Genomic DNA, 27,601 nt, shown 5'->3' on the forward strand with positions numbered 1-27,601 from the left:
GCTGTGATTGGCCGGATGGTTGCAGCCAATTACAGCTCTGAGGAAAAGATGAATGAATGAGTGGCCGGCCCGGAGTACAGTGCAGAGCAGGAATGCAAACAATGTATACAGCCGCTCTGCATCTCTGCTATAGACAGGACGGTCACAGCGGGTGTCAGTAGTGACCCCCACTGTGATGTGTCCTTTAGCAGGCACTACTACTCCCAACATGGAGAACACTCTGCTCCATGCTGGGAGCTGTAGTACCTGCATTAATAGACAGATCGCAGCGAGTACAATTTCTGACACTCACAGCAATCTGTCTATTAATGTAGGTACTACAGCTCCCAGCATGGGGCAGAGTGTACTCCATGTTGGGAGTAGTAGTACTTGTAGTTAAGGAAAGATCACTGCGGGTATCACTCCTGACACCCGCTGTGATCCTCCGGTATAATGTATGGATGCGGCCGGCGCTCTCCTATGGTCCCCTGCACGCCGTATATATACACATTCTGATTTCTCACAGAGAGCTGTGATTGGCTGGAACCATCTGGCCAATCACAGCTCTGTGGGAAATATGAATAGGTGTATATATACTTCAGTGCAGGGGACCATAGAAGAGCAGCCAGACGCATCTATACATTATACAGGAGGATTGCAACGGGCAATCTGTCATTAAGTACAGGTAACTACTACTCCCATCATGGAACAGTGTGTTCCATGCTGGGAATAGTAGTACTACCTAAAAAATGTACAAAAAAAAAAGTGAAAAACACGCACACACTACATTTTTATTATTGTCGGCTACATTTTTAGCGCTTTACCCGCTCACATAAATTCGTAATAAAAAAGATAAATATCGTTAGATACAATTTTTTCCAACACTACTGTATCTTTTTTATTAATTTTTTTTATGGTACCCTACGAAATTTTAATAAAAAAAGTATCTCCATAATTTTTTTGGATCGCTAAAGTCCAAAAAAGAATAGAAACCGTCTGCAAAAACGCAAAATTTAAAACCAACATGGCGTTTTTCTTAGCCTTTTTGCTCTCCCATAGACTTCTATGGGAGGAAAACGCCACGATTTCAGGGAAAAAAACGCCAAACTAGGTTTTGGCAGGCATTTTGAAAAACCAGCCTCTGAGCCCAAAATTGCTGAAATACGCCAAAAGGATTTAAAAAATCGCCAAACTGAAAAACGCCAAGTGAATCTGGCATTTTGCAGTTTACTATTGACTTGCAGCTAACATCTGGACACGGCGTTTTTTCACTGAAAATACGCTGTGCGGGAAAATTGGCGTTTTTAATGGCGTTCTTGCAAAAAAAAAAAAAAAATCAGTGGCGTTCCAGCCTTAGGATAGGGGATAAGTTTCAGATCGCGGGGGGGTCCGACCGCTGGGGCCCCCCGCGATATCCTGTACGGGGCCCTGACAGCCCACGGGAAGCGGCGACTGACACGCCCCCTCAATATTACTTTATGATAGAGCCGGAGCACTGCCTTCGGCAATCTCCGACTGCCGTAGAGTTGTATTGAGGAAGCATGTCGGTCGCCGCTGTGTGCGGTGGTCAATACCCGCTATCTGGCCAGCGAGCCGGGGCCCCGTACAGAGAGATCGCGGGGTGCCCCAATGGTTAGACCCCCGCGATCTGAAACGTATCCCCTAACCTTAGGATAGGGGATACATTTTTCACTACTGGACTACCCCTTTAAGGGGTTAAACAAAAAAAAATGCAGGAAATACTTGATAAATATGTCTTAAAAGTCAGACAGAAAAACAGTGCAAAATGCAACAGAAAACTGGCTCAAAATAATTGATACATTCCCTCCATATCTTTGTAACTTGCACGTGAACATAGGACGTTTTATCAGCTTATAGGTATGGGCAGCACTTCACATACGTCACATATACAACTGAACAGCAATCACCAGCTCGTGTGTCTGAACCTGTATGTCTGGGGCTTCTGTGGGACTACAAGTCACAGCACAGACAGTTTCCCAGAGACATCAGCTGAGCAGCTTCCTCTTCTCCTTCAGTCAGACAGTTCAGTGACCCATAGAACATTAATAAGCTCAGCACCAATCAGCGTGCAAGGTATTAATAATCCACCAATCACTGCAGGAACCATCACGTCAATCACCCGGCAGGGGGCCTGTCAGTGACGGTGGGGCGGGGCGGGGCGCCACCCGGAAGTCAGTGGAGGTTTGTACGATAAACAGGTGAGAGGAAAAGGGTGATTCGGATATGCTGGGGGGGTTTACGACCAGTAGGGGGCGCGCTAATGGGCGACGTCCTGGGCTCTGGATGGGAAAGGTAGGAAGATTCGCTTTATATAAAAAGTGAATCACAGAAATTAGGTGGATCATGGGCTGTGTCACAAGGGGAGAGGACTTTGGGGACACCTAGTGCTGAGAGACCAGGATAACATCATTCTACTTGTCTAAGGATGAAAACTGGGGAAACTGCAAAAAAATTATTTTAGTAATATATAGGGTCTCAGTGTAGTGTGGTGACAGTCAGCAGAGGGTTCAGTGTAATGTGGTGACAGTCAGCAGAGGGTTCAGTGTAATGTGGTGACAGTCAGCAGAGGGCTCAGTGTAATGTGGTGACAGTCAGCAGAGGGCTCAGTGTAATGTGGTGACAGTCAGCAGAGGGCTCAGTGTAATGTGGTGACAGTCAGCAGAGGGTTCAGTGTAATGTGGTGACAGTCAGCAGAGGGCTCAGTGTAATGTGGTGACAGTCAGCAGAGGGCTCAGTGTAATGTGGTGACAGTCAGCAGAGGGCTCAGTGTAATGTGGTGACAGCCAGCAGACGGTTCAGTGTAATGTGGTGACAGTCAGCAGAGGGCTCAGTGTAATGTGGTGACAGTCAGCAGACGGTTCAGTGTAATGTGGTGACAGTCAGCAGAGGGCTGTGTAATGTGGTGACAGTCAGCAGAGGGTTCAGTGTAGTGTGGTGACAGTCAGCAGACGGTTCAGTGTAATGTGGTGACAGTCAGCAGAGGGCTCAGTGTAATGTGGTGACAGTCAGCAGAGGGCTCAGTGTAATGTGGTGACAGTCAGCAGAGGGCTCAGTGTAGTGTGGTGACAGTCAGCAGACGGTTCAGTGTAGTGTGGTGACAGTCAGCAGACGGTTCAGTGTAATGTGGTGACAGTCAGCAGAGGGTTCAGTGTAGTGTGGTGACAGTCAGCAGACGGTTCAGTGTAATGTGGTGACAGTCAGCAGAGGGCTCAGTGTAATGTGGTGACAGTCAGCAGACGGTTCAGTGTAATGTGGTGACAGTCAGCAGAGGGCTGTGTAATGTGGTGACAGTCAGCAGAGGGTTCAGTGTAATGTGGTGACAGTCAGCAGACGGTTCAGTGTAATGTGGTGACAGTCAGCAGAGGGCTCAGTGTAATCTGGTGACAGTCAGCAGAGGGTTCAGTGTAATGTGGTGACAGTCAGCAGGGGGCTCAGTGTAATGTGGTGACAGTCAGCAGAGGGCTCAGTGTAATGTGGTGACAGTCAGCAGAGGGCTCAGTGTAATGTGGTGACAGTCAGCAGAGGGCTCAGTGTAGTGTGGTGACAGTCAGCAGAGGGCTCAGTGTAGTGTGGTGACAGTCAGCAGAGGGCTTATTGTAATGTGGTGACAGTCAGCAGAGGGTTCAGTGTAATGTGGTGACAGTCAGCAGAGGGCTCAGTGTAATGTGGTGACAGTCAGCAGAGGGCTCAGTGGAATGTGGTGACAGTCAGCAGAGGGCTCAGTGTAATGTGGTGACAGTCAGCAGAGGGTTCAGTGTAATGTGGTGACAGTCAGCAGAGGGCTCAGTGTAATGTGGTGACAGTCAGCAGAGGGTTCAGTGTAATGTGGTGACAGTCAGCAGAGGGTTCAGTGTAATGTGGTGACAGTCAGCAGAGGGCTCAGTGTAATGTGGTGACAGTCAGCAGAGGGCTCAGTGTAATGTGGTGACAGTCAGCAGAGGGTTCAGTGTAGTGTGGTGACAGTCAGCAGAGGGCTCAGTGTAGTGTGGTGACAGTCAGCAGAGGGCTCAGTGTAATGTGGTGACAGTCAGCAGAGGGCTCAGTGTAATGTGGTGACAGTCAGCAGAGGGTTCAGTGTAATGTGGTGACAGTCAGCAGAGGGTTCAGTGTAATGTGGTGACAGTCAGCAGAGGGCTCAGTGTAATGTGGTGACAGTCAGCAGACGGTTCAGTGTAATGTGGTGACAGTCAGCAGAGGGCTGTGTAATGTGGTGACAGTCAGCAGAGGGTTCAGTGTAATGTGGTGACAGTCAGCAGACGGTTCAGTGTAATGTGGTGACAGTCAGCAGAGGGCTCAGTGTAATCTGGTGACAGTCAGCAGAGGGTTCAGTGTAATGTGGTGACAGTCAGCAGGGGGCTCAGTGTAATGTGGTGACAGTCAGCAGAGGGCTCAGTGTAATGTGGTGACAGTCAGCAGAGGGCTCAGTGTAATGTGGTGACAGTCAGCAGGGGGCTCAGTGTAATGTGGTGACAGTCAGCAGAGGGTTCAGTGTAATGTGGTGACAGTCAGCAGAGGGCTCAGTGTAATGTGGTGACAGCCAGCAGACGGTTCAGTGTAATGTGGTGACAGTCAGCAGAGGGCTCAGTGTAATGTGGTGACAGTCAGCAGACGGTTCAGTGTAATGTGGTGACAGTCAGCAGAGGGCTGTGTAATGTGGTGACAGTCAGCAGAGGGTTCAGTGTAGTGTGGTGACAGTCAGCAGACGGTTCAGTGTAATGTGGTGACAGTCAGCAGAGGGCTCAGTGTAATGTGGTGACAGTCAGCAGACGGTTCAGTGTAATGTGGTGACAGTCAGCAGAGGGCTGTGTAATGTGGTGACAGTCAGCAGAGGGTTCAGTGTAATGTGGTGACAGTCAGCAGACGGTTCAGTGTAATGTGGTGACAGTCAGCAGAGGGCTCAGTGTAATCTGGTGACAGTCAGCAGAGGGTTCAGTGTAATGTGGTGACAGTCAGCAGGGGGCTCAGTGTAATGTGGTGACAGTCAGCAGAGGGCTCAGTGTAATGTGGTGACAGTCAGCAGAGGGCTCAGTGTAATGTGGTGACAGTCAGCAGAGGGCTCAGTGTAGTGTGGTGACAGTCAGCAGAGGGCTCAGTGTAGTGTGGTGACAGTCAGCAGAGGGCTTATTGTAATGTGGTGACAGTCAGCAGAGGGTTCAGTGTAATGTGGTGACAGTCAGCAGAGGGCTCAGTGTAATGTGGTGACAGTCAGCAGAGGGCTCAGTGTAATGTGGTGACAGTCAGCAGAGGGCTCAGTGTAGTGTGGTGACAGTCAGCAGAGGGCTCAGTGTAATGTGGTGACAGTCAGCAGAGGGCTCAGTGTAGTGTGGTGACAGTCAGCAGAGGGCTCAGTGTAATGTGGTGACAGTCAGCAGAGGGCTCAGTGTAATGTGGTGACAGTCAGCAGAGGGCTCAGTGTAGTGTGGTGACAGTCAGCAGAGGGCTCAGTGTAGTGTGGTGACAGTCAGCAGAGGGCTTATTGTAATGTGGTGACAGTCAGCAGAGGGTTCAGTGTAATGTGGTGACAGTCAGCAGAGGGCTCAGTGTAATGTGGTGACAGTCAGCAGAGGGCTCAGTGGAATGTGGTGACAGTCAGCAGAGGGCTCAGTGTAATGTGGTGACAGTCAGCAGAGGGTTCAGTGTAATGTGGTGACAGTCAGCAGAGGGCTCAGTGTAATGTGGTGACAGTCAGCAGAGGGTTCAGTGTAATGTGGTGACAGTCAGCAGAGGGTTCAGTGTAATGTGGTGACAGTCAGCAGAGGGCTCAGTGTAATGTGGTGACAGTCAGCAGAGGGCTCAGTGTAATGTGGTGACAGTCAGCAGAGGGTTCAGTGTAATGTGGTGACAGTCAGCAGGGGGCTCAGTGTAATGTGGTGACAGTCAGCAGAGGGCTCAGTGTAATGTGGTGACAGTCAGCAGAGGGCTCAGTGTAATGTGGTGACAGCCAGCAGACGGTTCAGTGTAATGTGGTGACAGTCAGCAGAGGGCTCAGTGTAATGTGGTGACAGTCAGCAGAGGGTTCAGTGTAATGTGGTGACAGTCAGCAGAGGGCTCAGTGTAATGTGGTGACAGCCAGCAGACGGTTCAGTGTAATGTGGTGACAGTCAGCAGAGGGCTCAGTGTAATGTGGTGACAGTCAGCAGACGGTTCAGTGTAATGTGGTGACAGTCAGCAGAGGGCTGTGTAATGTGGTGACAGTCAGCAGAGGGTTCAGTGTAGTGTGGTGACAGTCAGCAGACGGTTCAGTGTAATGTGGTGACAGTCAGCAGAGGGCTCAGTGTAATGTGGTGACAGTCAGCAGACGGTTCAGTGTAATGTGGTGACAGTCAGCAGAGGGCTCAGTGTAATGTGGTGACAGTCAGCAGACGGTTCAGTGTAATGTGGTGACAGTCAGCAGAGGGCTGTGTAATGTGGTGACAGTCAGCAGAGGGTTCAGTGTAGTGTGGTGACAGTCAGCAGACGGTTCAGTGTAATGTGGTGACAGTCAGCAGAGGGCTCAGTGTAATGTGGTGACAGTCAGCAGAGGGCTCAGTGTAATGTGGTGACAGTCAGCAGAGGGCTCAGTGTAGTGTGGTGACAGTCAGCAGAGGGCTCAGTGTAGTGTGGTGACAGTCAGCAGACGGTTCAGTGTAGTGTGGTGACAGTCAGCAGACGGTTCAGTGTAATGTGGTGACAGTCAGCAGAGGGTTCAGTGTAGTGTGGTGACAGTCAGACGGTTCAGTGTAATGTGGTGACAGTCAGCAGAGGGCTCAGTGTAATGTGGTGACAGTCAGCAGACGGTTCAGTGTAATGTGGTGACAGTCAGCAGAGGGCTCAGTGTAATGTGGTGACAGTCAGCAGAGGGCTGTGTAATGTGGTGACAGTCAGCAGAGGGTTCAGTGTAATGTGGTGACAGTCAGCAGACGGTTCAGTGTAATGTGGTGACAGTCAGCAGAGGGCTCAGTGTAATCTGGTGACAGTCAGCAGAGGGTTCAGTGTAATGTGGTGACAGTCAGCAGGGGGCTCAGTGTAATGTGGTGACAGTCAGCAGAGGGCTCAGTGTAATGTGGTGACAGTCAGCAGAGGGCTCAGTGTAATGTGGTGACAGTCAGCAGAGGGCTCAGTGTAGTGTGGTGACAGTCAGCAGAGGGCTCAGTGTAGTGTGGTGACAGTCAGCAGAGGGCTTATTGTAATGTGGTGACAGTCAGCAGAGGGTTCAGTGTAATGTGGTGACAGTCAGCAGAGGGCTCAGTGTAATGTGGTGACAGTCAGCAGAGGGCTCAGTGGAATGTGGTGACAGTCAGCAGAGGGCTCAGTGTAATGTGGTGACAGTCAGCAGAGGGTTCAGTGTAATGTGGTGACAGTCAGCAGAGGGCTCAGTGTAATGTGGTGACAGTCAGCAGAGGGTTCAGTGTAATGTGGTGACAGTCAGCAGAGGGTTCAGTGTAATGTGGTGACAGTCAGCAGAGGGCTCAGTGTAATGTGGTGACAGTCAGCAGAGGGCTCAGTGTAATGTGGTGACAGTCAGCAGAGGGTTCAGTGTAGTGTGGTGACAGTCAGCAGAGGGCTCAGTGTAGTGTGGTGACAGTCAGCAGAGGGCTCAGTGTAATGTGGTGACAGTCAGCAGAGGGCTCAGTGTAATGTGGTGACAGTCAGCAGAGGGTTCAGTGTAATGTGGTGACAGTCAGCAGAGGGTTCAGTGTAATGTGGTGACAGTCAGCAGAGGGCTCAGTGTAATGTGGTGACAGTCAGCAGACGGTTCAGTGTAATGTGGTGACAGTCAGCAGAGGGCTGTGTAATGTGGTGACAGTCAGCAGAGGGTTCAGTGTAATGTGGTGACAGTCAGCAGACGGTTCAGTGTAATGTGGTGACAGTCAGCAGAGGGCTCAGTGTAATCTGGTGACAGTCAGCAGAGGGTTCAGTGTAATGTGGTGACAGTCAGCAGGGGGCTCAGTGTAATGTGGTGACAGTCAGCAGAGGGCTCAGTGTAATGTGGTGACAGTCAGCAGAGGGCTCAGTGTAATGTGGTGACAGTCAGCAGGGGGCTCAGTGTAATGTGGTGACAGTCAGCAGAGGGTTCAGTGTAATGTGGTGACAGTCAGCAGAGGGCTCAGTGTAATGTGGTGACAGCCAGCAGACGGTTCAGTGTAATGTGGTGACAGTCAGCAGAGGGCTCAGTGTAATGTGGTGACAGTCAGCAGACGGTTCAGTGTAATGTGGTGACAGTCAGCAGAGGGCTGTGTAATGTGGTGACAGTCAGCAGAGGGTTCAGTGTAGTGTGGTGACAGTCAGCAGACGGTTCAGTGTAATGTGGTGACAGTCAGCAGAGGGCTCAGTGTAATGTGGTGACAGTCAGCAGACGGTTCAGTGTAATGTGGTGATAGTCAGCAGAGGGCTGTGTAATGTGGTGACAGTCAGCAGAGGGTTCAGTGTAATGTGGTGACAGTCAGCAGACGGTTCAGTGTAATGTGGTGACAGTCAGCAGAGGGCTCAGTGTAATCTGGTGACAGTCAGCAGAGGGTTCAGTGTAATGTGGTGACAGTCAGCAGGGGGCTCAGTGTAATGTGGTGACAGTCAGCAGAGGGCTCAGTGTAATGTGGTGACAGTCAGCAGAGGGCTCAGTGTAATGTGGTGACAGTCAGCAGAGGGCTCAGTGTAGTGTGGTGACAGTCAGCAGAGGGCTCAGTGTAGTGTGGTGACAGTCAGCAGAGGGCTTATTGTAATGTGGTGACAGTCAGCAGAGGGTTCAGTGTAATGTGGTGACAGTCAGCAGAGGGCTCAGTGTAATGTGGTGACAGTCAGCAGAGGGCTCAGTGTAATGTGGTGACAGTCAGCAGAGGGCTCAGTGTAGTGTGGTGACAGTCAGCAGAGGGCTCAGTGTAATGTGGTGACAGTCAGCAGAGGGCTCAGTGTAGTGTGGTGACAGTCAGCAGAGGGCTCAGTGTAATGTGGTGACAGTCAGCAGAGGGCTCAGTGTAATGTGGTGACAGTCAGCAGAGGGCTCAGTGTAGTGTGGTGACAGTCAGCAGAGGGCTCAGTGTAGTGTGGTGACAGTCAGCAGAGGGCTTATTGTAATGTGGTGACAGTCAGCAGAGGGTTCAGTGTAATGTGGTGACAGTCAGCAGAGGGCTCAGTGTAATGTGGTGACAGTCAGCAGAGGGCTCAGTGGAATGTGGTGACAGTCAGCAGAGGGCTCAGTGTAATGTGGTGACAGTCAGCAGAGGGTTCAGTGTAATGTGGTGACAGTCAGCAGAGGGCTCAGTGTAATGTGGTGACAGTCAGCAGAGGGTTCAGTGTAATGTGGTGACAGTCAGCAGAGGGTTCAGTGTAATGTGGTGACAGTCAGCAGAGGGCTCAGTGTAATGTGGTGACAGTCAGCAGAGGGCTCAGTGTAATGTGGTGACAGTCAGCAGAGGGTTCAGTGTAGTGTGGTGACAGTCAGCAGAGGGCTCAGTGTAGTGTGGTGACAGTCAGCAGAGGGCTCAGTGTAATGTGGTGACAGTCAGCAGAGGGCTCAGTGTAATGTGGTGACAGTCAGCAGAGGGTTCAGTGTAATGTGGTGACAGTCAGCAGAGGGTTCAGTGTAATGTGGTGACAGTCAGCAGAGGGCTCAGTGTAATGTGGTGACAGTCAGCAGACGGTTCAGTGTAATGTGGTGACAGTCAGCAGAGGGCTGTGTAATGTGGTGACAGTCAGCAGAGGGTTCAGTGTAATGTGGTGACAGTCAGCAGACGGTTCAGTGTAATGTGGTGACAGTCAGCAGAGGGCTCAGTGTAATCTGGTGACAGTCAGCAGAGGGTTCAGTGTAATGTGGTGACAGTCAGCAGGGGGCTCAGTGTAATGTGGTGACAGTCAGCAGAGGGCTCAGTGTAATGTGGTGACAGTCAGCAGAGGGCTCAGTGTAATGTGGTGACAGTCAGCAGAGGGCTCAGTGTAATGTGGTGACAGTCAGCAGAGGGCTCAGTGTAGTGTGGTGACAGTCAGCAGAGGGCTCAGTGTAGTGTGGTGACAGTCAGCAGAGGGCTTATTGTAATGTGGTGACAGTCAGCAGAGGGTTCAGTGTAATGTGGTGACAGTCAGCAGAGGGCTCAGTGTAATGTGGTGACAGTCAGCAGAGGGCTCAGTGTAATGTGGTGACAGTCAGCAGAGGGCTCAGTGTAGTGTGGTGACAGTCAGCAGAGGGCTCAGTGTAATGTGGTGACAGTCAGCAGAGGGCTCAGTGTAGTGTGGTGACAGTCAGCAGAGGGCTCAGTGTAATGTGGTGACAGTCAGCAGAGGGCTCAGTGTAATGTGGTGACAGTCAGCAGAGGGCTCAGTGTAGTGTGGTGACAGTCAGCAGAGGGCTCAGTGTAGTGTGGTGACAGTCAGCAGAGGGCTTATTGTAATGTGGTGACAGTCAGCAGAGGGTTCAGTGTAATGTGGTGACAGTCAGCAGAGGGCTCAGTGTAATGTGGTGACAGTCAGCAGAGGGCTCAGTGGAATGTGGTGACAGTCAGCAGAGGGCTCAGTGTAATGTGGTGACAGTCAGCAGAGGGTTCAGTGTAATGTGGTGACAGTCAGCAGAGGGCTCAGTGTAATGTGGTGACAGTCAGCAGAGGGTTCAGTGTAATGTGGTGACAGTCAGCAGAGGGTTCAGTGTAATGTGGTGACAGTCAGCAGAGGGCTCAGTGTAATGTGGTGACAGTCAGCAGAGGGCTCAGTGTAATGTGGTGACAGTCAGCAGAGGGTTCAGTGTAGTGTGGTGACAGTCAGCAGAGGGCTCAGTGTAGTGTGGTGACAGTCAGCAGAGGGCTCAGTGTAATGTGGTGACAGTCAGCAGAGGGCTCAGTGTAGTGTGGTGACAGTCAGCAGAGGGCTCAGTGTAATGTGGTGACAGTCAGCAGAGGGCTCAGTGTAATGTGGTGACAGTCAGCAGAGGGCTCAGTGTAATGTGGTGACAGTCAGCAGAGGGCTCAGTGTAGTGTGGTGACAGTCAGCAGAGGGCTCAGTGTAATGTGGTGACAGTCAGCAGAGGGCTCAGTGTAATGTGGTGACAGTCAGCAGAGGGCTCAGTGTAGTGTGGTGACAGTCAGCAGAGGGCTCAGTGTAGTGTGGTGACAGTCAGCAGAGGGCTTATTGTAATGTGGTGACAGTCAGCAGAGGGTTCAGTGTAATGTGGTGACAGTCAGCAGAGGGCTCAGTGTAATGTGGTGACAGTCAGCAGAGGGCTCAGTGGAATGTGGTGACAGTCAGCAGAGGGCTCAGTGTAATGTGGTGACAGTCAGCAGAGGGTTCAGTGTAATGTGGTGACAGTCAGCAGAGGGCTCAGTGTAATGTGGTGACAGTCAGCAGAGGGTTCAGTGTAATGTGGTGACAGTCAGCAGAGGGTTCAGTGTAATGTGGTGACAGTCAGCAGAGGGCTCAGTGTAATGTGGTGACAGTCAGCAGAGGGCTCAGTGTAATGTGGTGACAGTCAGCAGAGGGTTCAGTGTAGTGTGGTGACAGTCAGCAGAGGGCTCAGTGTAGTGTGGTGACAGTCAGCAGAGGGCTCAGTGTAATGTGGTGACAGTCAGCAGAGGGCTCAGTGTAGTGTGGTGACAGTCAGCAGAGGGCTCAGTGTAATGTGGTGACAGTCAGCAGAGGGCTCAGTGTAATGTGGTGACAGTCAGCAGAGGGCTCAGTGTAGTGTGGTGACAGTCAGCAGAGGGCTCAGTGTAATGTGGTGACAGTCAGCAGAGGGCTCAGTGTAGTGTGGTGACAGTCAGCAGAGGGTTCAGTGTAATGTGGTAACAGTCAGCAGAGGGCTCAGTGTAATGTGGTGACAGTCAGCAGAGGGCTCAGTGTAATGTGGTGACAGTCAGCAGAGGGCTCAGTGTAATGTGGTGACAGTCAGCAGAGGGTTCAGTGTAATGTGGTGACAGTCAGCAGAGGGTTCAGTGTAATGTGGTGACAGTCAGCAGAGGGCTCATTGTAATGTGGTGACAGCCAGCAGACGGTTCAGTGTAATGTGGTGACAGTCAGCAGAGGGCTCAGTGTAATGTGGTGACAGTCAGCAGAGGGCTCAGTGTAATGTGGTGACAGTCAGCAGAGGGCTCAGTGTAATGTGACAGTCAGCAGAGGGCTCAGTGTAGTGTGGTGACAGTCAGCAGAGGGCTCAGTGTAGTGTGGTGACAGTCAGCAGAGGGCTTATTGTAATGTGGTGACAGTCAGCAGAGGGTTCAGTGTAATGTGGTGACAGTCAGCAGAGGGCTCAGTGTAATGTGGTGACAGTCAGCAGAGGGCTCAGTGTAATGTGGTGACAGTCAGCAGAGGGCTCAGTGTAATGTGGTGACAGTCAGCAGAGGGTTCAGTGTAATGTGGTGACAGTCAGCAGAGGGTTCAGTGTAATGTGGTGACAGTCAGCAGAGGGCTCATTGTAATGTGGTGACAGCCAGCAGACGGTTCAGTGTAATGTGGTGACAGTCAGCAGAGGGCTCAGTGTAATGTGGTGACAGTCAGCAGAGGGCTCAGTGTAATGTGGTGACAGTCAGCAGAGGGCTCAGTGTAATGTGACAGTCAGCAGAGGGCTCAGTGTAGTGTGGTGACAGTCAGCAGAGGGCTCAGTGTAGTGTGGTGACAGTCAGCAGAGGGCTTATTGTAATGTGGTGACAGTCAGCAGAGGGTTCAGTGTAATGTGGTGACAGTCAGCAGAGGGTTCAGTGTAATGTGGTGACAGTCAGCAGAGGGCTCAGTGTAATGTGGTGACAGTCAGCAGAGGGCTCAGTGGAATGTGGTGACAGTCAGCAGAGGGCTCAGTGTAATGTGGTGACAGTCAGCAGAGGGTTCAGTGTAATGTGGTGACAGTCAGCAGAGGGCTCAGTGTAATGTGGTGACAGTCAGCAGAGGGTTCAGTGTAATGTGGTGACAGTCAGCAGAGGGTTCAGTGTAATGTGGTGACAGTCAGCAGAGGGCTCAGTGTAATGTGGTGACAGTCAGCAGAGGGCTCAGTGTAATGTGGTGACAGTCAGCAGAGGGTTCAGTGTAGTGTGGTGACAGTCAGCAGAGGGCTCAGTGTAGTGTGGTGACAGTCAGCAGAGGGCTCAGTGGAATGTGGTGACAGTCAGCAGAGGGCTCAGTGTAATGTGGTGACAGTCAGCAGAGGGTTCAGTGTAATGTGGTGACAGTCAGCAGAGGGCTCAGTGTAATGTGGTGACAGTCAGCAGAGGGTTCAGTGTAATGTGGTGACAGTCAGCAGAGGGTTCAGTGTAATGTGGTGACAGTCAGCAGAGGGCTCAGTGTAATGTGGTGACAGTCAGCAGAGGGCTCAGTGTAATGTGGTGACAGTCAGCAGAGGGTTCAGTGTAGTGTGGTGACAGTCAGCAGAGGGCTCAGTGTAGTGTGGTGACAGTCAGCAGAGGGCTCAGTGTAATGTGGTGACAGTCAGCAGAGGGCTCAGTGTAGTGTGGTGACAGTCAGCAGAGGGCTCAGTGTAATGTGGTGACAGTCAGCAGAGGGCTCAGTGTAATGTGGTGACAGTCAGCAGAGGGCTCAGTGTAGTGTGGTGACAGTCAGCAGAGGGCTCAGTGTAATGTGGTGACAGTCAGCAGAGGGCTCAGTGTAGTGTGGTGACAGTCAGCAGAGGGTTCAGTGTAATGTGGTAACAGTCAGCAGAGGGTTCAGTGTAATGTGGTGACAGTCAGCAGAGGGCTCAGTGTAATGTGGTGACAGTCAGCAGAGGGCTCAGTGTAATGTGGTGACAGTCAGCAGAGGGTTCAGTGTAATGTGGTGACAGTCAGCAGAGGGTTCAGTGTAATGTGGTGACAGTCAGCAGAGGGTTCAGTGTAATGTGGTGACAGTCAGCAGAGGGCTCATTGTAATGTGGTGACAGTCAGCAGAGGGCTCAGTGTAATGTGGTGACAGTCAGCAGAGGGCTCATTGTAATGTGGTGACAGTCAGCAGAGGGCTCAGTGTAATGTGGTGACAGTCAGCAGAGGGCTCAGTGTAATGTGGTGACAGTCAGCAGAGGGTTCAGTGTAATGTGGTGACAGTCAGCAGAGGGTTCAGTGTAATGTGGTGACAGTCAGCAGAGGGTTCAGTGTAGTGTGGTGACAGTCAGCAGAGGGCTCATTGTAATGTGGTGACAGTCAGCAGAGGGCTCAGTGTAATGTGGTGACAGTCAGCAGAGGGCTCAGTGTAATGTGGTGACAGTCAGCAGAGGGCTCAGTGTAGTGTGGTGACAGTCAGCAGAGGGCTCAGTGTAGTGTGGTGACAGTCAGCAGAGGGTTCAGTGTAGTTTGGTGACAGTCAGCAGAGGGTTCAGTGTAATGTGGTGACAGTCAGCAGAGGGCTCAGTGTAGTGTGGTGACAGTCAGCAGAGGGCTCAGTGTAGTGTGGTGACAGTCAGCAGAGGGTTCAGTGTAGTGTGGTGACAGTCAGCAGAGGGTTCAGTGTAATGTGGTGACAGTCAGCAGAGGGCTCAGTGTAGTGTGGTGACAGTCAGCAGAGGGTTCAGTGTAATGTGGTGACAGTCAGCAGAGGGCTCAGTGGAATGTGGTGACAGTCAGAGGAGGGCTCAGTGTAATGTGGTGACAGTCAGCAGAGGGCTCAGTGTAGTGTGGTGACAGTCAGCAGAGGGTTCAGTGTAATGTGGTGACAGTCAGCAGAGGGCTCAGTGTAATGTGATGACAGTCAGCAGAGGGCTCAGTGTAATGTGATGACAGTCAGCAGAGGGTTCAGTGTAATGTGGTAACAGTCAGCAGAGGGCTCAGTGTAGTGTGGTGACAGTCAGCAGAGGGCTTATTGTAATGTGGTGACAGTCAGCAGAGGGCTCAGTGTAGTGTGGTGACAGTCAGCAGAGGGCTCTGTGTAGTGTGGTGACAGTCAGCAGAGGGCTCAGTGTAATGTGATGACAGTCAGCAGAGGGCTCAGTGTAGTGTGGTGACAGTCAGCAGAGGGCTCAGTGTAGTGTGGTGACAGTCAGCAGAGGGCTCAGTGTAGTGTGGTGACAGTCAGCAGAGGGTTCAGTGTAATGTGGTGACAGTCAGCAGAGGGCCCAGTGTAGTGTGGTGTGGTGACAGTCAGCAGAGGGCTCAGTGTAATGTGATGACAGTCAGCAGAGGGCTCAGTGTAGTGTGGTGACAGTCAGCAGAGGGCTCAGTGTAATGTGATGACAGTCAGCAGAGGGCTCAGTGTAGTGTGGTGACAGTCAGCAGAGGGCTCAGTGTAATGTGGTGACAGTCAGCAGAGGGCTCAGTGTAGTGTGGTGACAGTCAGCAGAGGGCTCAGTGTAGTGTGGTGACAGTCAGCAGAGGTTTCAGTGTAGTGTGGTGACAGTCAGCAGAGGGCTCAGTGTAGTGTGGTGACAGTCAGCAGAGGGCTCAGTGTAGTGTGGTGACAGTCAGCAGAGGGCTCAGTGTAATGTGGTGACAATCAGCATAGGGTTGAGTGTAGTGTGGTGACAGTCAGCAGAGGGCTCAGTGTAGTGTGGTGACAATCAGCATAGGGTTGAGTGTAGTGTGGTGACAGTCAGCAGAGGGCTCTGTGTAGTGTGGTGACAGTCAGCAGAGGGCTCTGTGTAGTGTGGTGACAGTCAGCAGAGGGCTCAGTGTAGTGTGGTGACAGTCAGCAGAGGGTTCAGTGTAATGTGATGACAGTCAGCATAGGGTTCAGTGTAATGTGGTGACAGTCAGCAGAGGGCTCAGTGTAGTGTGGTGACAATCAGCAGAGGGCTCAGTGTAGTGTGGTGACAGTCAGCAGAGGGCTCAGTGTAATGTGGTGACAGTCAGCAGAGGGCTCAGTGTAATGTGGTGACAGTCAGCAGAGGGCTCAGTGTAATGTGGTGACAGTCAGCAGAGGGCTCAGTGTAATGTGGTGACAGTCAGCAGAGGGCTCAGTGTAATGTGGTGACAGTCAGCAGAGGGCTCAGTGTAGTGTGGTGACAGTCAGCAGAGGGCTCAGTGTAGTGTGGTGACAGTCAGCAGAGGGCTCAGTGTAGTGTGGTGACAGTCAGCAGAGGGCTCAGTGTAATGTGGTGACAGTCAGCAGAGGGTTCAGTGTAATGTGGTGACAGTCAGCAGAGGGCTCAGTGTAGTGTGGTGACAGTCAGCAGAGGGCTCAGTGTAGTGTGGTGACAGTCAGCAGAGGGCTCAGTGTAGTGTGGTGACAGTCAGCAGAGGGCTCAGTGTAATGTGGTGACAGTCAGCAGAGGGCTCAGTGTAGTGTGGTGAGTCAGCAGAGGGTTCAGTGTAGTGTGGTGACAGTCAGCAGAGGGTTCAGTGTAGTGTGGTGACAGTCAGCAGAGGGCTCAGTGTAGTGTGGTGACAGTCAGCAGAGGGCTCAGTGTAGTGTGGTGACAGTCAGCAGAGGGCTCAGTGTAATGTGGTGACAGTCAGCAGAGGGCTCAGTGTAGTGTGGTGAGTCAGCAGAGGGTTCAGTGTAGTGTGGTGACAGTCAGCAGAGGGCTCAGTGTAATGTGGTGACAGTCAGCAGAGGGCTCAGTGTAATGTGGTGACAGTCAGCAGAGGGCTCAGTGTAATGTGGTGACAGTCAGCAGAGGGCTCAGTGTAATGTGGTGACAGTCAGCAGAGGGCTCAGTGTAATGTGATGACAGTCAGCAGAGGGTTCAGTGTAGTGTGGTGACAGTCAGCAGAGGGCTCAGTGTAATGTGGTGACAGTCAGCAGAGGGCTCAGTGTAGTGTGGTGACAGTCAGCAGAGGGCTCAGTGTAATGTGATGACAGTCAGCAGAGGGTTCAGTGTAATGTGGTGACAGTCAGCAGAGGGCTCAGTGTTTGGAAAGGACTGGCAGAAAGGCTCTGTTCTTATTATGCAAATGCATAATGAGAACATAGTCAGGTCTGGCTGTTGTAGCTCCACCTCCTAATGATGTCATCACTAGGGGGCGGAGCAGTAAAGGTTGCAGGAGTGAGCCCCCCTTTCGATCTGCCCCTCAGCCCCTGAACTATAACTCCCATCATGGACAGAGTCTGCCCCATGATGGGAGTAGTAGTCAAAGGGCATAAGGACAGAATGAAAGGGGGTCTCACTCCTGAGACCCCCCTGCGACCTTTACTGCTCGGCCTCCTAGTGATGATGTCATCAGGGGGCGGAGCTGCACAGTCCAGGCTTGACTATATTCCCACTGTATACATCTTTTATCGGTGTATTACACGCACCCTCATTTTCACAGGAAGATATGAGGAAAAAAAATGAATGTAAAATAAATTACTTGGAAGCTCTGAACTATATGCCTCATGATCCCCCCCCCCCCCAACTTTGATTCCCCCTGCTCCTCAGTTTGCCCCCCCTCTTCCCCCTGCTCCTCAGTTTGCCCCCCCCCCTCTTCCCCGTGCCATATCATTCCTTCCCTTTTATCAGCCCCTGTGCAACATTTACCCCCTCCCCCCCTGATCCTGTGTGCCTGTGATTCCCCTTGCTCATCATTTCCCCCACAGCGCATCATTCCCCCCCCCTCTGATTCATAATACCCCCTACTCATAATCCCCCTGCACATTATTTCCCCCCCTGCTCATCATTATCCCCCTCTGCCTCATCATCCCCCTTGCTCACTGTTGTCGTCCACCCCCCCCCCCCCCTACTTTTTCTATTTTTCATATTTCCTTGCCTAGTCGCACTCCGGCAGACTCATGTAATGCGGCGGGTCTTGTGGGCTGTGTGGATAGTATGACGAGTGACGTCTCCTGCTGGCTCATCTGCAAGGTGTCAGGGACGTCACTCCTCATTCTCTGCAGCCGCCACTGGTCACCGCCACCGCGGCCACTTTAGAACAGTTACCCGCGGCAGCTGCAGTAATTGAGGAGTGACGTACTTGACGCCGCGCAGAGGAGCCGGCAGGAGACGTCACTTGTCATACTATACACACAGCCCACAAGACCCGCTGCATTACCTGAGCCTGCCGGAGCGCGGTCAGGCAAGGAAATATAAAAAACATTAAAATCAGGAGGAGATTGGTCACTGTTTGGCGCTGCGGCCACTTTAAGTAAGTGACCAGAACATTTATCGGCAATTCATAATTCCCACCGCCGGGAGACAGAAGCTCTGATTGGTGAATAGCTAGCTATCCACCAATCAGAGCTCCCATCTCCCGGGCGGGGATTCTGAATTATGAGAGATGTATACAGGAGTCAGCGGGCAGTGCAGTGGAGCCGTATGTGCGACCGGCTTTTACAGTTAATAAATGCGGATCGCAGCGGGTCTCTGGAGAATGACCCGGTGCGATCTGAACTTCAGCCCCTTGACTACAACTCCCATCATGAGTCTATCCATAATGGGAGTAGTAGTCCTAACTGTCCCAAAATAGTTAATATAATTCTCAGATGCTTTAGAACACTTTTGTACGTGTCCTCCGAGGTGGTGTATATTTGCGCAAGAAAAGTGCATTTGCAATTATTTTTGCATGTAAAAAAAAAAAACACGCAGTTAATAAATTTGTTCCTAAAGTAGCAAGTGCTCTATGGTAAACTTAACCGTAGACATAGCTATGAAGAATTCTATCAGGTTTTGCACAAAAAAAAAAAAAGACGCAAAAAAACTCTTGCGCAAATTTTTGCATTAAAAAAATAGACAAAAAAGCTCTATATACGATGATAAATTCCCCCCAGAATGTTTATCCAGGGATTTATTCTAATTGCCATATTTGGAGTGGGGAAACTCCCTTCCCCAGTGTGGGACAATCTGCATCAGCTTCATAAGGGTTTTTTGATCAACACAGAAAGGACACAAGAGGAATATTGGTTGAACTTAAAGGGAACCAATCATCAGATTTTACCCTATATAACGGGTAAAATCTTTATTTTCACCATTCCCGGGGGATGCTCCTGCCCCCAGGGATGGTGAAGATATGAAGTTATAAACTAGTCACCGCCACCGCCGTAAGTAGTCACCTGGGCAGGGAGCTCTTCTCATCTACTCCATTTCTTCGGCCGGCAGCGACGCCCCCTCCGCTTGATTGACGGGCCGCGTCATCACTCTGCTCCGTCTGTTCAGTGAGCGGAACGATGACGTGGCCCATCAATCAAGCGGAGGGGGCCGAAGAACGGGAGTAGATGAGAAGAGCTCCCCGCCCAGGTGACTACTTACGGCGGCGGCGGTGACTAGTTTATAAGTTCATAGCTTCACCATCCCTGGGGGCAGCAGCATCCCCCGTGAATGGCGAAAATAAAAATTTTACTCTATATAACGCTTTGCCAAGCGTTATATAGGGTAAAATCTGATGATTGCTTACCTTTAAAGGAATACTGTAGAGAAATACAATTAATAGATTGCGGGGCGGTTCGACCTGTGGAACCCCCGCAATCTCTTGCACAGCGCCTCGGCAGTCTTCAGGAAGCCAACCCCTGCAGGAAGCCATAGCCGACACACCTCCTCCATGTTGGCCGCTGCTTTGTGCGTGGTTCGGCACGCCCCTTTCGTGCAGACTGTCGGGGCACTGTGCAGGAGATCTTGAAGGGGGGGGGGGGGGTCCCAGTGGTCAGCCCCCCCCCCCTCCAGTCTATAACTTACTCCCTAGCCTTTAGATAGGGGATATCATTTATTTCACTACAGTACTCCTTTAACCCCTTAAGGACCGGAGGTTTTTCCGTTTTTGCATTTTCGTTTTTTGCTCCTTGCCTTTAAAAAATCATAACTCTTTCAAATTTACACCTAAAAATCCATATGATGGCTTATTTTTTGCGCCACCAATTCTACTTTGTAATGACGTCAGTCATTTTGCCCAAAAATCTATGGTGAAGCGGGAAAAAAAATCATTGTGCGACAAAATTGAAAAAAAAAAACGCTGTTTTGTAACTTTTGGGGGCTTCCGTTTCTACGTAGTACATTTTTCGGTAAAAATGACACCTGATATGTATTCTGTAGGTCCATACGATTAAAATGATACCCTACTTATATAGGTTTGATTTTGTCGGACTTCTGGAAAAAATCATAACTACATGCAGGAAAATTAATACGTTTAAAATTGTCATCTTCTGACCCCTATAACTTTTTTATTTTTACGTGTATGGGGCGGTATGAGCGCTCATTTTTTGCGCCGTGATCTGAAGTTTTTAACGGTACCATTTTTGCATTGATCACTTTTTATTCATTTTCAAAAGATATAAAAAGTGACCAAAAATGCACTATTTTGTACTTTGGAATTTTTTTGCGCGCACGCCATTGACCGAGCGGTTTAATTAATGATATATTTTTATAATTCGGACATTTCCGCACGCGGTGATACCACATATGTTTATTTTTATTTACACTGTTTTTTTTTTTTATTGGAAAAGGGGGGTGATTCAAACTTTTAATAGGGGAGGAGTTAAATGATCTTTATTCACTTTTTTTTTTCGCTTTTTTTTTGCAGTGTTATAGGTCCCATAGGGACCTATAACACTGCACACACTGATCTTCTATGTTGATCACTGGTTGCTCATAAGAAACCAGTGATCAACGATTCTGCCGCATGACTGCTCATGCCTGGATCTCAGGCACTGAGCAGTCATTCGGCGATCGGACAGCGAGGAGGCAGGAAGGGGCCCTCCCGCTGTCCTGTCAGCTGTTCGGGATGCCGCGATTAGCCGCGGCTATCCCGAACAGCCCGACTGAGCTAGCAGGGAACTTTCACTTTTAGCCGCGCGGCTCAGCTTTGAGCGCGCGGCTAAAGGGTTAATAGCGCGCGGCGCCGCGATCGGCGCTGCGCGCTATTAGAGGCGGGTCCCGGCTTCACTATGACGCCGGGCCCGCCATGATATGACGCGGGGTTACTGTGTAACCCCGCGTTATATCAGAAGAGCAGGACCAAGGACGTACCAGTACGTCCTTGGTCCTTAAGGGGTTAAAGGGGTTCTCCGGTGCTTACACATCTTATCCCCTATCCAAAGCATAGGGGACAAGATGCCTGATCTCGGGAGTCCCGCAGCTGGGGACGCCCGCGATCATGCACGCGGCACCCCGTTTGTAATCAGTCCCCAGAGTGTGTTCGCTCCAGGTCTGATTACCGGCGACTACAGGGCCGGCAGCGTGTGACGTGACGCCTCCGCCCCCGTGTGACGTCACGCTCCGCCCCTCAATGCAAGCCTACAGTCGGGCTGATCGGGGTCATCGCGATAAAATCGCGATGCCCCGATCAGCTACCCGGAGAGAAGAAGGTCCCTGCCTTCTTCTGTCGGCGTCCCGGCTCTGATTGATTGCTCCATGCCTGAGTTACAGGCTGGAGCAATCAACCGCCGATTACACAGCTTGTTGCCATGCAAGGGCAAGGCAACAATCTGTGTATGCAATCAGCCATTGCAAGCTCATAGGTCCCTATAGGAGCTATGAGCTTGCAAAAAAAAAGTGTGAAAAAAAAAAAAGTTAACCCTTTCAGGTATTCCCTTCTGAATTAAAAGTTTAAATCACCCGGCATTTCCTAGTAACAAAATTAAACAGTGTAAATAAAAATAAACATATGTGGTATCACCGCGTGCGGAAATGTAAGAATTATAAAAATATACCGCTTTTAAAACAGCACGTTCAATGGTGTACGCGCAAAAAAATTCCAAAGTCCAAAATAGCGCATTTTTGATCACTTTTTATACCACAAAAAAGTGAATAAAAAGTGATCAAAAAGTCTGATCAGAACAAAAATGGTACCGCTAAAAACTTCAGATCACGGTGCAAAAAATGAGCCCTCATAGCGTCCTGGACACAGAAAAATAAAAAAGTTATAGGGCTCAGAAAATGACAATTTTAAACGTATAAATTTTCCTGCATGTATTTATGATTTTTTTCTGAAGAAATACAAAATCAAACCTATACTTCCAAGTAGGGTATCATTTTAACCGTATGGACCTACAGCATAAAGATAATGTGTAATTTTTACCGAAAAATGTACTGCGTAGAAACAGAAGCCCCCAAAATTTACAAAATGGCATTTTTTCTTCAAGTTTGTCGCACAATGATTTTTTTTTTCCGTTCCGCCGTGGATTTTTCGGTAAAATGACTAATTTCACTGTAAAGTAGAATTGGTGGCGCAAAAAACAAGCCATAATACAGATTTTTAGGTGCAAAATTGAAAGGGTTATGATTTTATAAAGGCAAGGAGGAAAAAACGAAAATGCTAAAACGTGAAATCGCTCAGTCCTTAAGGGGTTAATGAACTCTGATCTTTATTTTTACCTTATGAACTATGTAATGTAGGGTGGTCAGACTTTGCTGTGTCGGCAGTCAACAACCTAAGCTTAGACTGGTCATAGAGCATGCTACCATTCTTTTATTTTCCCCAAGCATTCTAACAGACTCCACTATGCACCTTCATTTAAGCTCAGAAATGGGTTTGGTTTTAATGATTTATATAACGCAGATTCCAAATACACCCACATGCATGTAGCATTCATAGAAACCATTGGTATTAGGAAATGCATGTCTTACCTTTATCTCCCATATATATCCTAGAATGAGTGCAGACATCCTTCTTGCCCAATACAAGAGCTGGCTGCTAAGTGCCTCCACCCCAGAGACAGTTACTCCATGCACAGATAACAAGACGATTGACTTGGTAAGACAGAGGATTCTAGAAGAGCCAGACTTGCACAACGTTCTCCAGAATGAAGCCTTCCACTTGATCAGCTGCGGACTCCAGGGCAAAACTGACCTGCTCCTAACATTGCAACATCTGGCTTGTGCCTTCCAAACCCTTGAGCAGGCAGCACTCTACCTTTATTTTACTCCATGGAGGAAAGAATTTCATATTATAAAAGTAAGTAACAGCTATCTTCTGTTCCTTTGAACGGATCCTACACTATAACAAAATGGTCCCGAGACTGGAATTGGCATGGATTGTAAGTTTTATAGAACATAGAATTGATGCTTCTGCATGAAGGTAGTAGGACATATGGACATTAGAGGAGGAACCCAAGTAGGGAGTGCTACCTATATCAGTAAACTAGAAAACCAGAGCACAATCTTATGCTGAATTTAGGGAAGCTTATTCACATATATGCACAGTATTTAAAATATAGCAGGTATTAGTTGTACAATTTGTGACAAGTAAGGCTGGTATTGGCATGTATTGCATTGGAGTGATAATTTCAGTTCTATGCATGTTAATACCAGCATGCCGCAGGTTCTTCTTGCAACAGTGAACAAGGTCCAGGAGGCTTGAAACATCCTTATTCTACTTTTTGTACCGTTAATATTTTAAACATTGTCAGCATTGGGGAGGTTATTATGGAAGAATAATGTGTGGGTTGTTGTGCATGTCTTGTGCTTCCCTGTTGTAGTTGATGAGGTAGTTGTGGGTTTTCAGCCATATTGATTCTGTTTCCATAACTAAAATTATTTTCTAATGCTGCCTTCATTTCGCATGAATTGTCTGGCTTTGCAGAGAGAAGGGGTGGAGTATCATCACTGCATCCTATCTAATGAGGCTGCTGGTGCTAGAGTCCAGCTGGGTGAACTCATTAGACTCATAAGTGGGTTGAGTTCAGTTTACATTATGTGCAGTTTTGATGCATCTTCTTATTCAAAGTGTGTTTTTATAAAAATATTGTCACAAGGCAAAAGCCATTTGACCAAGAGTTCACACATTTAATTTTTTCTGCATTTTCACACATTTTGTCTGTGTTTTTGCTGCTATTTTCCAAAATCACTCTAAAAATGTCACATTCTTACTTTGAGTCTGATCTTCAGTATGGCACCTTGACTCCCCTCATGAAACAAGGTGTGTCAACCACCGCACAAAGCTCTTTTAAGGCAGAGAGCCAGGGTCCTGTATGGGAGATCGTGGAGGGGCCACTACTGTCAGCCCCCCCCCCCCATGGATACAGCTGTGATGGAATATAACAGGTGGCACCATAGGTTAAGTAATGTTACGATAAAGCATCCATTACTCAAGTCACACAAGTCACGCTGCTATATCAGCTTATCAGATGTGTACTGTCAGATTGTTATCTTGGCAAAACATTAAATAGGCACGGTCATTAAAACTATTTTTTGCTATTGCAATCCTTATGGTACATAAAAAACCTTTGATGTACTTTGTTTAAAAAAAAATTAGTTTTCTATGTTTTGTGTTTAAAAAAAGCTGCCACTAGGTGTCTCCCTACTTGTCCAGAGCACATTTTCCCCCATCTCTTGCACAGACGTTGGACTCCTGCTCAGGGTGTGTGCAGCATTTGTCAATCATAGCTCATCTTACACTGAACTGCTCTGGGCTGTGTGTAGCGGAGTGAGGGAGGAAGTTCTCCCCTGTATGCCTTCAGATGATGTCACGCCTGCTGGGGAACACCCCTTCCAAGGCTGTGAATCTGACTGAGATGGAGAAGAAAATACAGAGCAATATCAAGGAAGAAAACATAATAAAAATAAAGGCAGGTGTTGGTTTATCATGATGGGAGCAGAGAACTGGGAGGATTATAACATTTAACAAGGTCATGACAGGTACTCTTTAACCTTTCTAATATACTTTTATAAGAAAATTGTATTTCCTTTTTATAGAAATCATGGCTTTGTCCAAGCTGAAGCACAGGCATGGACAAAGTCCAGTAAGTGAGGGTGGGCTAGCACTGAGAGACAGGAGAGAGCACAGAGGAGTGCTATCAGACAGGAGAGAGCCCAGAGGAGTGCTATCAGACAGGAGAGAGCCCAGAGGAGTGCTATCAGACAGGAGAGAGCACAGAGGAGTGCTAGCCCAACCTCTCTTACTGGACTTTATCTGACAGTACCGTTTTAAGTCTTAAATTTGTTTCTTTTCTGACTGATTGTTTTACCTAAACTTTCTCATCAGACCTACTCTGGACATTACGTCCACATGCTGAAGGCAGTCCTTCCTCAGGATGCAATATTCCATGCCCTTAAAAGATTAAATTATGAGCCAGAAGAAGATGGGACCTCCCTGAAGATACAGGTCATACCTGCACCAAAGACTCTTGCTGAAGCTGCACTTGGCTTCCTGGCTGCTCAGCTGGAATGTAAGATCTTAGCTGAACTTGTGTCTTGCTCAGGATCTACGGAGGTGAATGTAACTGATCTCATCAAAGAAAGGCAGAGTTGGCGAGGTGAAATAGCCTGCATGGAAAGACTCCATAAACTTGTATTAAAACTGAGAACAGTACCTGTTGCTAAGGCCCCCACTGTTTTGGGTTGTGATAATGGAGATATACTCTATCAACCACAGTTTTGTGACAATTGCCATGAAAATTGGGATGATCATGTAAATAGAGGTTGTAGAATGGTCATTGACCATCATGTCCAAAGCAATTGTATGGGAAGCCACATGCAGCTTGGGAACGACAGATCCCATACCCAAGTAACACAAGTTGATTTTATCATGCATGACTGTGTTTTTATACAAAAATCTTTAGAGCAGTGCTGTGAATCATGTCACATGTTCCACAGTGCAGTCTGCTTCATTGTGAAAGGTTGTAGAGAAAAAGGTCATAATGTAACCCAAATGACATCTTCTGAGAAGATGCAAGCAGTGACGGAGGAACAAGGAAGGAAACACCACCTTCACTGCTGCTTGCAGACAGGACATTTGCCCCATTACCGTTGTGTTCACTGTAGACAGCTTCATTACATAAACTGCGAGGGGGTACAACAGTGCCGACGCCAGGGTCATAATGTCAGCATGATTATGTTGGAGAAAGATCAGAGGAAATGGCTTCAGCGCAGCTTGATGGACCTGACATTACTCTGTAAGAACATACCAGTTCATACCAGCAAGGCATAGTGGATTTGGATGCAGTTTGTCCAATCGTAATGATCACTTACTTAGTTTTCACATTGTTATATATGACTTATACGCTATAGAAACAAAGCAAGAAGTGACAAGTAATATATAGGCACACAGTGTGGCTGGGTTCACATCACATTTTTCCCAATATGGGGCCGCATACGGCTGGGGGAGCTAAAAGCGGGCGCTCCCATATCCCTGCCGTATGTGGCCTCACATGTAATTCATTTCAATGAGCCAACCAGAGTGAACCGGTTCATTTTTCCCCATATGCGGTTTTCTACCGGACCTAAAACCATGGTTGACTTGGGAAACTGCATACGGGGAAAAATGAGCCGACCTGTTCACTCTGGTTGGCTCACTGAAATTAATTACATATGGGGCCGCATACGGCAGGGATACGGGAGCACACGGTTTTAGCTCCTCCCAGCCGTATGCGGCCCTGTATTGGGAAAAACATCATGTGAACCCAGCCTTTAACAGTTTCACTGAAGAGTAGTTAGAAATGTATGAAGTCTATGGGCAGAAATGTATGAAGACATGGCAAATAGTTTTTACACAGGTTCATGATTAACTTAAGTTGAAATCGTTTTAGGCTGCAGTCTTTATTTTTTCATTCATTTCAGACATCTGATATACAGCTTACTACCTGTCCCTAGTTTAAGATCTTTTTAAAGTGAATTTGGTCAGTAATACATGCTACATGTGAGGTCTCTGAATCCAAGATGGTACTACCTTCACTACCACTCATGTATCAGTACAGCTTTATCCCTGGACTGATTTAGCTTTTTACAGCATATGTGGCTGCTCCGCTCCCTAGTGATGGATGCTGAGGAATGTACGATTCTCCCCTACAGATTCCACCCTGGATTCTTCAGGCTAGGTTCACACTGCGGAATCTGCAGACGAAAAATAGACTCCCCAATAGACTGCAATGTGTTTGGCGAGTATTTTTGCCTGAAGAATGAGCAACGTCCTTCTTCAGGCAGAAATTTTAAAGCGGATTTCCCGTTCACAAGTTCTGCTTCAAAAATTCTGAAGTGTGAATTTGCGAACGGCGAACCCATTCACTATACTATACATTTTAGTAAGCAGAATTTCTGCCTACAATTTCAAAGCGGAATTGCAGGCGGAAATTCCGTAGTGTAAACCTAGCCTTACTTTCTGATCAGCCCTTCTTTAAAGCGTCCCCCCCTTCTCTACTTTGTGATCTGCCCAGTAAAATCTCCTTTCTTTTCTTGCGGCTCTTTAAAACTAAAGAGAAGAAAGGAGGAAAATAGCAAGGCTGGCACAGCAGAGAACAATGGGGGCATTTATTAAGCGCCAGTGGCATATTTGCTCAGTAGTCCTTTTGTGCAAAAATGTGCAATTTTTTAACAAATACACCGCTTGGGGACCAAGGGAGAGGGAAGGGGGTGTGGCTTCGCGGAGACAAGTGTGCAGATGATGCGGCCACCTTACAAGGGACTTTAGACCCAATTTGCTTAAGTCACAGAAATCTACACCAACTCAGAGCAGGTTCAAATTTCTAAGCGAGGTGCAGTAGGTAGCCACAGAGCTGTTGGATATACTAAGAGGCATGTGCTTCTTAATATATCCAACAGTTCTGTGGCTACCTACTGCACCCCGCTTAGAAATTTGAACCAGCTGAGCTGGTGTAGATTTCCAGCAGACTAAAAATGGGTGGAGCTTCATCTAAGTGTATAAAAAAGCTGCACTTAGTGAACCTCTCCCAATGTATTGTCTTATTTATCTATGTAGTATTCAGCAGGACAGACAGCTATGAGAAGGAGTAATACAAACTGCTGCAGCAAAATGTTAAGAATTTTTTTCATGAAATCTATTTAAAAAGTTGTTTAATTTTGCATTTAAGAAATAAATGAACAATAAAAAAAATGTAGAGATGTTTATAGCCTTTAACCGTTTAAGGCATTTACAATTAAAGAATTTCTAAACTT

At 48.6% G+C, this 27,601-nt stretch overlaps 2 protein-coding genes across 6 annotated transcripts in view; one reads left to right on the top strand and one right to left on the bottom strand.

Moving 5' to 3' along the window:
- Positions 1-2,048, bottom strand: part of LOC130276520 (uncharacterized) — a 55,250-nt gene extending 53,202 nt beyond the window's left edge. Inside the window, exon 1 of one of the 2 annotated variants that reach the window (XM_056526005.1) lies at positions 1,908-2,048. The gene's annotated coding sequence lies outside the window, so the exon portion shown is untranslated. The remainder of the gene's footprint in view (positions 1-1,907) is intronic. The other variant, XM_056526006.1, reaches the window with a different exon arrangement.
- On the top strand, positions 1,935-27,172 carry SPATA2L (spermatogenesis associated 2 like). 4 transcript variants are annotated; one of them, XM_056526000.1, is made up of 3 exons: positions 1,935-2,073; positions 22,364-22,667; positions 24,696-27,172. In XM_056526000.1, exons 2-3 carry the CDS (start codon positions 22,365-22,367, stop codon positions 25,638-25,640), a joined length of 1,248 nt encoding a protein of 415 aa, XP_056381975.1. In that variant the 5' UTR covers positions 1,935-2,073; position 22,364; the 3' UTR covers positions 25,641-27,172. The 4 variants fall into 4 exon arrangements, with proteins under 4 accessions (XP_056381975.1, XP_056381974.1, XP_056381973.1 ...); XM_056525999.1 differs by having other exon boundaries at positions 2,044-2,181; XM_056525998.1 differs by having other exon boundaries at positions 2,065-2,198.
- The last annotated feature ends 429 nt before the right edge of the window (positions 27,173-27,601 follow it).

This window comes from Hyla sarda, chromosome 6, assembly GCF_029499605.1.
Source record: "Hyla sarda isolate aHylSar1 chromosome 6, aHylSar1.hap1, whole genome shotgun sequence".
Taxonomy (NCBI): domain Eukaryota; kingdom Metazoa; phylum Chordata; class Amphibia; order Anura; family Hylidae; genus Hyla; species Hyla sarda.

What these genes read in the sequence shown, in the direction of transcription:
- SPATA2L (XM_056525997.1), top strand. Translation starts at nt 2,261, where the DNA reads ATGGGCGACGTCCTGGGCTCTGGATGGGAAAG. An exon ending in CTGGGCTCTGGATGGGAAAG is followed by an intron (nt 2,293 to 22,363) that starts GTAGGAAGATTC and finishes TATATATCCTAG; the next exon opens with AATGAGTGCAGACATCCTTC. An exon ending in AAGAATTTCATATTATAAAA is followed by an intron (nt 22,668 to 24,695) that starts GTAAGTAACAGC and finishes CTTTCTCATCAG; the next exon opens with ACCTACTCTGGACATTACGT.